Here is a 12,503-nt window from a genome sequence, read left to right as displayed (position 1 = left end):
GGCAGTTTTAAGAAGTGGATAGGCTTCCAGGAGAAGTGAGGAGGAGGAAATGAAGGCTGAGACACAGGGTACAGGGGCGTAGAGAAGGTGAAGAGAAGTTGAGATTTTCTGTGGGAGGCCAGAGTAACCAATGAAAGGATAAGATTAGGGGAATGGAATAGTCAGAATAGTAGGAGTGGGGACATCATTTTGTGTGGTCTGAAAGGGAATGGGTTGAGAATCAGGTTAGCTAGTGAGGAAGGGGTGACAGTAACTGACACCAGTGGTGACCAAAGCCTGAACAAGGATTTTGGTGATCAGGATGGAGAGGAAGAATGAGAGGGAATTCAAGACAATACAGTGACAATGGCTGATGGGAGGAGAAGTAAGGTCATGGTATAGGTGGGCAAAAAAAGTGGTATTTCACCATGCTTAGTCTGAGCTGCTGACGAGACAGCTAGAATGAAATTGGAGGGACAGTTGAAGAGGTGAGATTGAACAAGTAGGGAATTATGATAGTTGGAGCCATGAGAGTAAAGAGTTCATTTGTAGATAAAGTGTAAAGTAAAAAGAAGAGGACTGAGGAAAGAACCTGGAGAGATCTCAGGAGAAGTGAGGGAGGAGGATCTGCCACAAGAGCTGCTGGTGTGGCAGGACAGCAGAGATGTAAAAGCCCAAGTTAGAGAGAGTGCTGGAGTGAAAGAGTGACTGTGTGCAGGCAGCAGAAAAAGAGGATCAGGAAATCCCTTAGACTTGCGCAGGAGGAGGTCAGAGTAGGCTCATACTTACTGGAGAGTTTGGGAAGAGTAGTTTCAAAGGAACAGATGGTAACTGGATTGCCTGGGATTAGGACGGAGCCAGAGGACAAGAATTCAAGGCACTGTAAATAGACTGCTTTCTCAAGGAACTTGCAGGCAAATTGGGGGAGGGAGGAGAGTAGTTGGAGAGGTAAGTGGGGTCTCAACTGTTTACAAGTAGAAAAACCACTAACTTTTAAAATTTGTTGTAAACAGTATCGTCTGCTCCAGCTGAGGTAATGGAACAAAAAGTGACGGTCCCAGAAGCCTCTACTCCTGGTGCAGATAGTACTCTTGTGGAAGAGAATAAACCATCTCCCAGCAAACATACAGAGCATCTTCCGAAGCCAAATGAACTCCCAGAGCTGGCAGGTGAGATCTATAAACCTGGGTACAAAATCAAGAGGGCTTCTTTGTTGTGAAGTCAGCATTTTTGATTGAGCTTAATAACTTCTTCCTCCCAATTTCTCTCTCACACTATTCCTCTGCCTTTGGCAGAGACCGTGCAAAGAAGACTTCAGCCCCAAGGTGAATGTTTTGGAAAGTTATGAGCATGTGAAAATGTGGGGTTATATAAGAAACTGTTTCTCAGCCTCAACCTGGCAGGGTAACCATTGCAGATTGCTGTAATGTAGATACGGTTTCCATTAAGGACTTGGGAGTGAATTTGTATTTCTCTTCCTTTTTTTCCCCATGCATATTTGTTGTATCCATTGAATGTGGTGGTTGGTTTATTACAGTTTTTATTTTTTATATCTTTTATTTTTATTTTTTATCTTTTATAACTATAAAGTAATTAAATGTATATAACTTAAAAAATTCAAGTTAATGAAAAATCTAATAGGTCTCTAATGTGATGACTTTAAAAGAACTAAATTGTCTGAATTTTATGTCCCTGTTAATTTTGTATGTATATTATAATAATAATAATAATAAGCACTTAAATGTAGTACATCAATCCAGATTTTGGAAGCTCTGTCCAAACTTTAATTTTCAATCAGCATTGTGAACCGAGTATTTGTTTTAGCTAGCATGTTACAGGATGTTTCTGGCCTTTTTTTAGGTGAAGTTAAAGGTTAACTTTCTCCTGTATTTTGGTAGTTTTACAAGTAAGCTTCCTTGCTAGTTGATACAGTTAACAAATATTGGGAAAAGCAACTGTACAATGGTAAAGCGTTACAAGTTCAGTTTAAGAATTGTGTGAAAGCCAGTGTTGTCTGAACTCTTGCTCCTTCTTCGAGTGCTTGCTCATGTCGATTCCATTCTAGGTGTGTGCGTGCCCCTGTGTGCAGTTGTCAGAGATTTTTGCCTTAGCAGTATCAGTAAGGCCACCCTTTGAGTGCCGTGCTCATGCTTTGGTATATCAGGCTCCACTGGCCCTATGCCCTCTCAGTTTCTTCTTACCACCTGTAGTGGTTAGTCGGAGTACCTTTCCTTGCATAGCAAGGGCTAACGGTTTTGTCTCTTCTGACTTCGAGCTTTAGGGTCTTGTAAATAGTTTCTTTATAATAGTTAGTGTTAAGTGTAGTTCGAAGTTAGAGTCCCAGCGGGGACTTTGCCCCAGGCGGGGCATGGCCTGATCTCCGGGGTTTAAGCCCTGAGTGGACTGGAACAGGCCTATGCCTGTAAGTGACCCACACACCAGCTGCCTCAAATGCCTAATGAATCACATATGAAGGACAAGTGTCATATTTGTACAAATTTTTGACCCAGGACTCAGAAAGAGCAGGATATTTATTTCCGGGCTCTTCTCATTTCCGGCCCTTCGTCCAGCTTCTGAGCCGTCCCTCCAAGACTCACCTAATACCTTGGTCTCCGTGCGCAGTGCACCCCTGGCTCTGCCCGGCACTGCTCTCCATCACTGGTGCCCAAAAAGAAAACGAGCATGGCTCCCTGGCACCAGGCAAGAAGGGCCATGGGACATTGGGCAAAGGACCCAGTTCAGGCCGTCCAGCCACTCCGAAGCTATGTGTACGTGCCTCCCTGGTCAGGGCCCTTAGCCCCTTAAAGGATCTACCACTGGCTCCCGGGAGCAGTAGGGGACCCAAACTCCTGATGGCTTTGACACCTTCCCAAGCTCCCCCGATGACGAGAGAGCAGAGGTCTCCGCCCATGCTGCCGGCACTGCCAATGCTGCAGGAAACATCAAAGGCTCCCTACGAGATCAAGCCAGCAGCTAAGAGGTCTCGGGGCAGTGGAGTGCTGCCGATGCCCCAAGACAAGGCAGTGCTCTCCTTCGCGCCACAGATCTCCAGAGTTGCAGCCCAGATCCTCTGGGGCTTGCCCTTGGTCACAGGCACTTCAATCGCAGTCCCCGCCATCTCAAAGCGAATTGCCTAAGGGGGGAGGCTCTAGTTTCCATACTACTGGCACCGTTTGCCCTCCTGCCAGTCATCCTCTTGGCGCAGATCTCGGTCATCCTCTTGGCGCAGATCTACAGTCGTCGTCTTCATCTCTGGATGAGGCTTCATCTCTGGACGATACAGTCTCCCACAGTATTCTTGCCAGCAAGTTAAAGAAGTATGGGCTGGATGAATGGACTACAAGGTGGATAGAAAGTTGGCTAGATTGTCAGGCTCAACCGGTAGTGATCAGTGGCTCCATGTCTAGTTGGCAGCCGGTATCAAGTGGAGTGCCCCAAGGGTCGGTCCTGGGGCCGGTTTTGTTCAATATCTTCATAAATGATCTGGAGGATGGTGTGGATTGCACCCTCAGCAAGTTTGCAGATGACACTAAACTGGGAGGAGAGGTAGATACACTGGAGGGTAGGGATAGGATACAGAGGGCCCTAGACAAATTAGAGGATTGGGCCAAAAGAAATCTGGTGAGGTTCAACAAGGACAAGTGCAGAGTCCTGCACTTAGCACGGAAGAATCCCATGCATCGCTACAGACTAGGGACTGAATGGCTAGGCAGCAGTTCTGCAGAAAAGGACCTAGGGGTGACAGTGGACGAGAAGCTGGATATGAGTCAACAGTGTGCCCTTGTTGCCAAGAAGGCCAATGGCATTTTGGGCTGTATAAGTAGGGGCATTGCCAGCAGATAGAGGGACGTGATCGTTCCCCTCTATTCGACATTGGTGAGGCCTCACCTGGAGTACTGTATCCAGTTTTGGGCCCCACACTACAAGAAGGATGTGGAAAAATTGGAAAACATCCAGCAGAGGGCAACAAAAATGATTAGGGGTCTGGAACACATGACTTATAAGGAGAGGCTGAGGGAACTGGGATTGTTTAGTCTGCAGAAGAGAAGAATGAGGGGGGATTTGATAGCTGCTTTCAACTACCTGAAAGGGGGTTCCAAAGAGGTTGGCTCTAGACTGTTCTCAGTGGTCACTGATGACAGAACAAGGAGTAATGGTCTCAAGTTGCAGCGAGGGAGGTTTAGGTTGGATATTAAGAAAAACTTTTTCACTAGGAGGGTGGTGAAACACTGGAATGCGTTACCTAGGGAGGTGGTGGAATCTCCTTCCTTAGAGGTTTTTAAGGTCAGGCTTGACAAAGTCCTGGCTGGGATGATTTAACTGGGAATTGGTCCTGCTTTGAGCAGGGGGTTGGACTAGATGACCTTCTGGGGTCCCTTCCAACCCTGATATTCTATGATTCTATGATTCTATGTTTGTGTCTCCTTATGCACTTACCCAGCAAGCTTGAGACGATGCTGACTTTGGCAGAGTAGTGTTGCAAGACCGTGAACTCTGAGCCCATCTTCATTGATATTGCTTGTGAGTCACCTAGAATGGAATTGACATGAGCAAGTATTTGAAGAAAATAGCTGTAGCTCACAAAAGCTTATGCTCAAATAAATGTTAGTCTCTAAGGTGCCACAAGTACCACTGTTTTCGTAACTCTTGATCTTCAAGACGTGTTGCTCGTGTCCATTCCATTACCTGTCCTCCTGCCCCTCTGCTGGAGTTGTCAGCGGGAAGGAACTGAGAGGGCATAGGGCCGGCGGCGCCTGATATACCAACACGTGAGCGCTGCACTCATGGGGGCAGCACAGCTGGCTCTATGGATACCGCTAAGGCAAAAATCTCCGTCCGCGCACATGGGCGCGCGCACACCTAGAATGGAATGGACATGAGCAACACATCTCGAAGAACTGTTCCGAAAAAGGTGGGTAACCATTTTTTCTTTCAAGAAAAGAGGCTTGACCTGTCTTCAGATAGCAAAGACAATCTTGTATATTTCACCTTTGACACCGCAACCATTTGGTAGGGTATTTGTCAAAGGGAATTTGACGGAGGAATATAGGTAGACAGGTTACAGAATCTTGTAAATTGCATCTGTATTCTAAACCAGAATGTACCCTTTTCTATATGCCTGTGTGTAAAATATTGGTTACGCTCATTCATCAGATGTGAAACATCCCATCTTATTGTGTTTTTTGTGTTTCAATTCCAGTGGAAGCAAAAGAACCATTTACATTAATAGAAACTAAAGAAACCCTTCCGGAAAAAACAGCTCCGGCTGCTGACCTGGCCATAGTAGAGAAGCTGAAGGAAGAGGCTGAGCTTAGTCATGCCCACCATATAGAACCTCCACAAGAGAAATCTCCATTGGAACCGACAGGTAGAGATTTGACAGTAGTTGGAATTTAGAATTAAAGTATGTTTTCTCTCTGAATACCATTCTTCCTTCTCCTACTAGCTGCATTTGTCTTACCCTTCAGCCACATGGGCAAGCACACGATTTTCTACAGCCAGCACTGTGCTGTCTTGTGAATTCATCACAATGATTCTGCTTGCACTTTGCCTCCAGTCTCTGCCCTGTCCCCTCTATAAATGATTTAATCTCCTTGGTTTCAGGACTACAAGTCCAAATTTGGATGCTGCTGCTATTTTCATTGGGAGATGGCTTATGTCTTCACTGCTAAAGCATTTAAACACTCACCTTCCCTCTCTTCTAATGCCATTTCCAACATGGCTCTTATTTTGGTGTTAAGACAAACCCAGTGTTCCTTGATTCTAGTAAAATAATCAAGGCAAATTCCTTTTCCAAATTAAGGTGTGTAGCTGAAGGAGGAAAACATAGTTTTGTCCCTGCTCCACTAACTCACCTCTCCATTGAGCCTAGATTGTTTGTTTCTGACTGGAGGCTGATTTGTGGGACCAGGGCTATGTAAGAAATGACTGACACTCTCTAAAGTTAATGGCTTATAACTGAGGAAAGTAGTGCTATCTACATCTGAGTACAGAAAATTATTTTTCTTTTGATGAAGTTTTGCCTTCCACTGCTTTACGGGTGCTGTGGGAAACTTACTTCTAGCTTTTTCTTCCCATTACATCCACACGCTTTCTTCTTGAGCCTTACCTTTCTGCTATGCTTCTATTTCCTATTAAGGAAAGTTTCTAAACTAGAGGGTTGTAACTGGTGTAGCTGCTGTCTTGTCTTGCTAAGATAACAGGAAAAATGGATCCCTAATGCCTTTTCTAAATATTGGTAATTTCTCACTACAAGAGCAGTTGTTTTATGGGAGTAAAGATCACCCACTGTACAAAAAATGACTGTTAATCTCTGTCATTGATCTATTTTACTTACTTACCAGTAACACAGAAATTAAACATAAAACCTATTTTAAAGTTAGCTTTCTTAAACAGCACCACTAAAACTGGGTTTGGGGTTAGTATGGTATCAGTGTGTTTAAAAGTTCTGCATATGTGACTGAGGCGGTCAGTAAAATAAAAAATTGGCTAACATCAGACTTTTTAGCAAATAGTTGCTCTGATACTTGAGCAAACTTACTGTATTCCAGGTGTACCTACTGCACAAGTAAGGCAAGCTAACAAATCAAGTGACCGCAGGTTTGGCAGAGCAAAACCTGCAGCAGTGCCTGGTGCAGATGTCCCAGAGGAACTTCTAGTAGATCTCCCACAACAGAAGAGTAGTGACCCAAAAGCAGACCCCTTTTCTATGCCAGAACTTGGATGGGTCTCTGGAACATTCTCACGGACTAGGGCACCACATAAAAAGGCAGCCGGGCAGCTACTCAGCATACCGTCTGAGTTTGTGGAGAGCCAGAGAGATGTACCTAGAGAGACCTGGGATTCAGAAGGTTCTCCAGTGATTGTGAAGAAGAAGAAGAAGAAACCGAAACAAAAGAGAAACCACCATCCAAGAACAATGGAGTTGGGGGATGAAAATGTAGGAGTTTCTAAAGCTCCCAAAGTTTCCCTCTTTGCTGCTGAACTGCAAAAGCCAGACATTCCCTTTGTCTTGCCTGCTGAAGGTGTCAAAGAGCACTCTACTTCCTCAAGAGAGGGCAAGAGGAAGGGAACTTCAGATATACCAAGGGATGCTAAGGTAGGAACTGAAAGCCACCTCTTAGACGATCAAAATATTATCTCAAGTCCCGCAGCAGGCCAGCAGAGCCTGAAAACTGAAGGACCATTTAAATTTTTGTTGGATGCAAAAGCTGGAGAAGTCATGAAACCAGAAGAAATGAAAGATGACAGTTTGTTGCAGTCTAAAAGCAAAAACAAACAGGTACCCTTGGAGAAGCTAGAATGCAAGGCAGAACACACTAAGATGGGGGATCCTGCATCAGCACTGACACAAACCAAACCTATGGAAATAAGTTTTGTTGAAAAAAACAAAAAGATTGAGTGTAAACATTCAGAGCATTCAGACCTTAAAGCATCTCTTTCAAAAGGCATCAACCTAAACAAAGTGGACACTCCTTTGGAGGCCAAACCTGTAGAAATTAGCCTTATTGATGAAAATAAAGAGATTAAGTGCGTATCTCCCAAACGTGTAGCAGCAGATGAGACCGTTCCAAGTGAAGTTCAAACTCCCTTTGGGGCACTGGTGGGAGAGAAACCAAAGAAAAGAGGTAGTGATAAAAAAAGCAGAAAGACTGAAAATGGTATCTTCAAGCAGCCTGCTGTTTTAGAGATTAAGACAGATGCAACCAATCTTCCTGCTGTAGCAAAGAGAGTCGACAAAACTAAAGAAACAGATTCCTTTGATAAAAGCCAAGAGACTGGCTCTGTTACTTCAGAGCCTCCATTGGAAACTGCAACAGATATTACTAAAGTACCCCTTATACCATTGGTCTCAGACAAACCTAAAGAGGGCATTGCTGGGAAAAACAAAAAGGCTGACTTCAGTTTTTCAGAGCAGCCATTTCTTTTGGAAACTAAGACAGATACAGCCAAACTTCCTGCTCCTGCTGAGACAGTCGACATAGCTAACATAGATTTTACTGATAAAAGCAAACAGACTGGATTCACTGCATTGGATCATCCAACTGAGACAGATCCCAACATGGCACTGGTTACGGACAAACCTAAAAAGAGGGATAGTGATGGGAAGAACAAAAAGGTTAAAAATTTCTCTGAGCAGCCAGTTCTTCTGGAGGCTGAGAGAGACCTGAACAAACTTCCTGCTGTAGCTGAGACAGCTGACAAAACTAAAGAAATAATCTTTACTGATAAAGACAAAGAGACGGGCTTTGCTATTGCAGAGCATTCATTGGAGAATATGACAGGTCCCAGTCCTGCAAAGGTGGCAGACAAGCCTAAGAAAAGGACTAGTGATGGAAAAAACAAAAAGGCTGAAAAAAGTTATTTCCAGCAGCCATTTTTTCTGGAGGTTAAGGAAGACACAAGCAGTCTTCCTGCTGTAATGGAGAAGGATGACCAAACTAAAAAAATATTTTTCACTGATAAAGGTAAAGAGACTGATTTTACTATTGCAGAACATCTGTTGGAGGGTGCAACAGCTACAGTGAAGGTACAAGGTCCCACTACAACACTGGTAACAGAAGAACCTAAAAATGGTATGACTGGGAAAAGTGAAAAGGCTGAATTCAGTATTTCAGAACAGCCACTTCTTTTGGAGACTAAAACAGATGCGGCCAAACTTTCTGCTAGTGCTGAGACAATCAGCAAAACAAAAGAAGATAGTTTGATGGATAAAAGCACAGAGACTGAATTTACTACAGATTCCAGTAGAGCACTGATGACTGACAAACCTGAAAAGGAGGACAGTGACAGGAAAGGCAAAAAAGCTGAAAAAGGTTCTTTTGAGCAGCCTTTTCTTCTGGAAACTAAGACAGACACACGCAAGCTTCCTACTGTAGTGGAAAAGGCTGAAAAAATTAAAGAAATGGGTTTTGGTGATATAGGCAAGGAGCCTATTTTTACTACAGCAGGGCTTCAACTGGAGAATTTGACAGATACAACCACGGTACAAGTTCCCACTATGAAACTGATAACAGAAAAACCTAAAATAAAGGAAAGTAATGAAAAAAGTTTCTTTGAGCAACTTGTTCCGTCAGATTATGAAATGGACACAGCAAAGTCCAAAACACTCTTCAAAACTAAAGAAACTCATTCCTCTGATAAAGGCAAGGAGACTGATTTTACTACTTTAGATCACCTCTTGGAGGATATAACAGATACAGCTAAGGCACACATTCCCATTACAGAACTGGTGGCGGACAAACCTAAGAAGAGGTGTAGTGATGGGAAAAGCAAAAAGATTGAAAATAGTGCTGAGCACCTTGCTGTCTTGGAGGCAAAGACAGACTCCGTTAAACTTCCTGCAGTAGTCGAGGAGGCTGATAAAATTAAAGAAATTCACTCCACTGATAAAGGCAAGGAGACTCAATTTACTACTTCAGAGCATCTGTTAGAGGATATAACAGATACAGCTAAAATACAAACACCCATTACACCATTGGTGACAGGAAAACCAAAAGAGAATAATGAGAACAGCACAAAGGCTGATGTTGGTTTGGAGAAGCCATTTCTTTTGGAGACTAAAGTAGATACAGCCACACTTCCTGGTGGTGCTGATGAGATAGTCGACAAAACTGAAGCTGTAACTTCTTCTGATAAAAACAGAGAGGCTGGATTTACTATTTTAGAACATCGAACGACGATAGAGCCCGGTTCAGCACTGGTGCCTAATAAGTGTAAAAAGAGGGGTAATGATGGAAAAAACAAAAAGGCTAAAAATGCCTCTGAACAGCCAGTTCTTCTGGAGACTAAGACCGACAAAAGCAAAATACAGCCTCCCATAGTAACCGATCTGGAGTACCAAATGGAAGAAATGGGTCTTGTAGATGAAAATCAAAATATTAAAAATTTCTCCTCTGAGCATCAAATGCTTTGGGATAATAAGGTGGACTTGTTCACACCCTACACTCAGTCTAGAGCAGCTGGTGTTGACAGAGTTGGCAAAGCTTATTCTATAGACAAAAATCAAGGGCTTGCCAGTATCTTTCCAGAGTACCCCATAAAGGATGATGGAAGTAAGGTGCCACTGCCTCCTGGAGTGGTTTTGGAGGGCACCAACAAAGAGTCCAGCATGGGTGACAAAAGGGAGAAAAATAAGCACAGCCATTCTGAGCATCCAGTCAACCTGGAAGGTGAAGAGGCTGGTGTACCGGCTTTCACTTCAGTGAAGGAGGGTGATAAAATCAAAGTGACTAGCGCTGGGGAGAAGAAGAAGAAAGGTAAATGGCCTTCCTTGGATTCTCCAGTTAAACAGGATGCCAAGGCAGGAGGGGATGAAGTGCACACTTCCATTTTAGCAGAGATTGATGACAAAGAAATAAGTTTCACTGATGAAAAGCAAAGCACTGAGTGTGCTTCCTTGGAGCATCTGGTGAAGGAGACAGATGCCATAAAGGGAACAATTCCCACAGATGCCAAAGTAATGGACAAAATGGAAGGAAGTAGCTGTGCTGGTGAGAAGGATGTTGGATGCATCTCTCCGGAACTTACAGTGCAATGGGAGAATAAAGCAGAAGCAGTTGTTCTGCAGGTTCTGGCTGCAGCAGTGGTGGTGAACAAGACTAAAGAGACTGAGCTGGGTGAAAGAAAGAAGAGTGAACAAAGCTTCCCTGAGTGCCCAGTTAGTTTAGAAAAAAAGACAGATGCAGCTGAGGCTGCTGGTGTGATTCTGAGAGATGCCCAAACAGAGGAAATCAGTCCGATTGATAAAATTAAAGGCCATTCTGAACACTCAGAAGGTGGTGATGCTGACAAGATAGAGGCTGGCTTGAAGGACTTCCAAGCTTTGAAGTCTGAAGAGGATAAATGTGCAGACTTACCTCAGAAAAAGATACATGGTTCTGGACAAAAAGTGTTGAAAGAGACAAAGAAAGAGGAGAGAGTCAAAGCTACGGAACAGATAAAAGGCTACATGAGACCCACAAAGTCAAGAGGGCTTCCTACTCCACCACCAAGGCTTGCTGTCCAAGATCGAGAGAAACCAAGGCAGCTGAAAGCCAATGGTATGAGTCGGCAAAGGCAAGAAAAAGGTGTGTGCTTGTGATTTGAGCTAGCAGCAGTAACGCAGACAGCTTGCGTGTGAGACCTTGCTACTTGTCAGTGCGTTGGCATGAATACATAACTGTTAATTCTGTGTGTCACAAACAAATGTGGCATGACTGTTTTGGCTGATCTTAAAAGGCTCTTAATTCTGCTTGCCTGTCTCACGGTGCTAATTCCCAAGTTTTAGAAGGATTGAACGTTTGGTTTGAATTCTAAAGCTGTTTCTTTGGGTTGCATTTAAAGTCCATTTACAAATTAAACTAAACTGTACTTTGAGCATTATGGTGAAATTAATATCTCAGCACCAGAAACTGAGTGTGCTATTTGTCAGAGATGCAGGACTTCCTATAGTCAGTCTTGGACCAGTGACAGAGAAGTAGTGCTTGATCAAGGAAACTAACTGAAATTTATTAGGTTTCAGAGTAGCAGCTGTGTTAGTCTGTATTCGCAAAAAGAAAAGGAGGACTTGTGGCACCTTAGAGACTGTAGCTCACGAAAGCTTATGCTTATGCTCAAATAAATTTGTTAGTCTCTAAGGTGCCACAAGTCCTCCTTTTTCTTTTTGAAATTGATTAGAAATTAATGGCCTATACAACTGGAGAGCAGGGAATTGCAGATTTCTGTAGTATGAAATGTTCCTTCCTATCCCTGGCAGGTTGTGTGATCTGACTTTAAAATCACATTAGTCTAATTACATCTATTGCTTTTTTCTCCTGCACTTGAATTCTGACCATTTCAACTATCTCAAAACCATCAAAGGTATAAAAATCTGTGCTTCATCCCAACTGATTAGCTTTAGGAAACATTAATCTCTGACTCTAGCAGCTTGAGAAATAGCAAGTAATTGGATTGATGTAATTTTAAGATTTGATCCCCCTCTACCTGTTAGGGCTACCTGTTACCTGTTAGGGCTAGAAACATTTTGGTGGGACCAGTAAAACTTTTTCAAGTACCAGTCCTGGCCAGGATTCACAGAGAATTTGGATCTCTTTTGACCCAAGCTGTCTGCCTGTGAAATGGAGCCTGTGTCTTGGCTGTGTTTTGACGAGTGTGTATATATGATTTAAAAACAACCAACCTGGGACTTACGATGCTACAAACCTCCTTTAAAAGTGTGCTCTTTCATCTTATCAATGAATTTTGATGTAATGAAGTGGCCTGGCAAGGGTACCTCATCCCTATCTACAAGCTGTTGTTTTTGTACTGTCGTTAAGGCATGAAACTTCCCTGTTTCTCTTTTAGCAGATTTCCACATTGTCAGCATGAATGATACAGCCGCTAAATTTAATAAACATGGAGCCCAAGTCAGCCTTAACATTCTGGTCAGGTTTTTGAGAGGTTTTGTAATTTTAATGAGTGTTGCATAACCCAGAGTAGTTCTATTTTGGAAGTGGTTGCTCTGCATGAACTTGTGCCCATAGAAGTATGCTGCATGATGGTAC

At 43.3% G+C, this 12,503-nt stretch overlaps 1 protein-coding gene across 9 annotated transcripts in view; it reads left to right on the top strand.

Moving 5' to 3' along the window:
- MAP4 (microtubule associated protein 4) overlaps window positions 1-12,503 on the top strand; it is a 276,281-nt gene that overhangs the window by 195,926 nt on the left and 67,852 nt on the right. For all 9 annotated transcript variants that reach the window (XM_073329155.2, XM_073329157.2, XM_073329156.2 and 6 more), the window contains 3 exons: window positions 993-1,148; window positions 5,180-5,347; window positions 6,531-11,048. In XM_073329155.2, coding sequence (XP_073185256.2) covers window positions 993-1,148; window positions 5,180-5,347; window positions 6,531-11,048 — 4,842 coding nt within the window. The remainder of the gene's footprint in view (window positions 1-992; window positions 1,149-5,179; window positions 5,348-6,530; window positions 11,049-12,503) is intronic.

The sequence above is a fragment of the Lepidochelys kempii genome, chromosome 2 (assembly GCF_965140285.1).
Source record: "Lepidochelys kempii isolate rLepKem1 chromosome 2, rLepKem1.hap1, whole genome shotgun sequence".
Classification (NCBI taxonomy): domain Eukaryota; kingdom Metazoa; phylum Chordata; order Testudines; family Cheloniidae; genus Lepidochelys; species Lepidochelys kempii.
The sequence above is the reverse complement of the archived record's forward strand: the minus strand, read 5'-3'. Positions and strand labels throughout refer to the sequence as shown.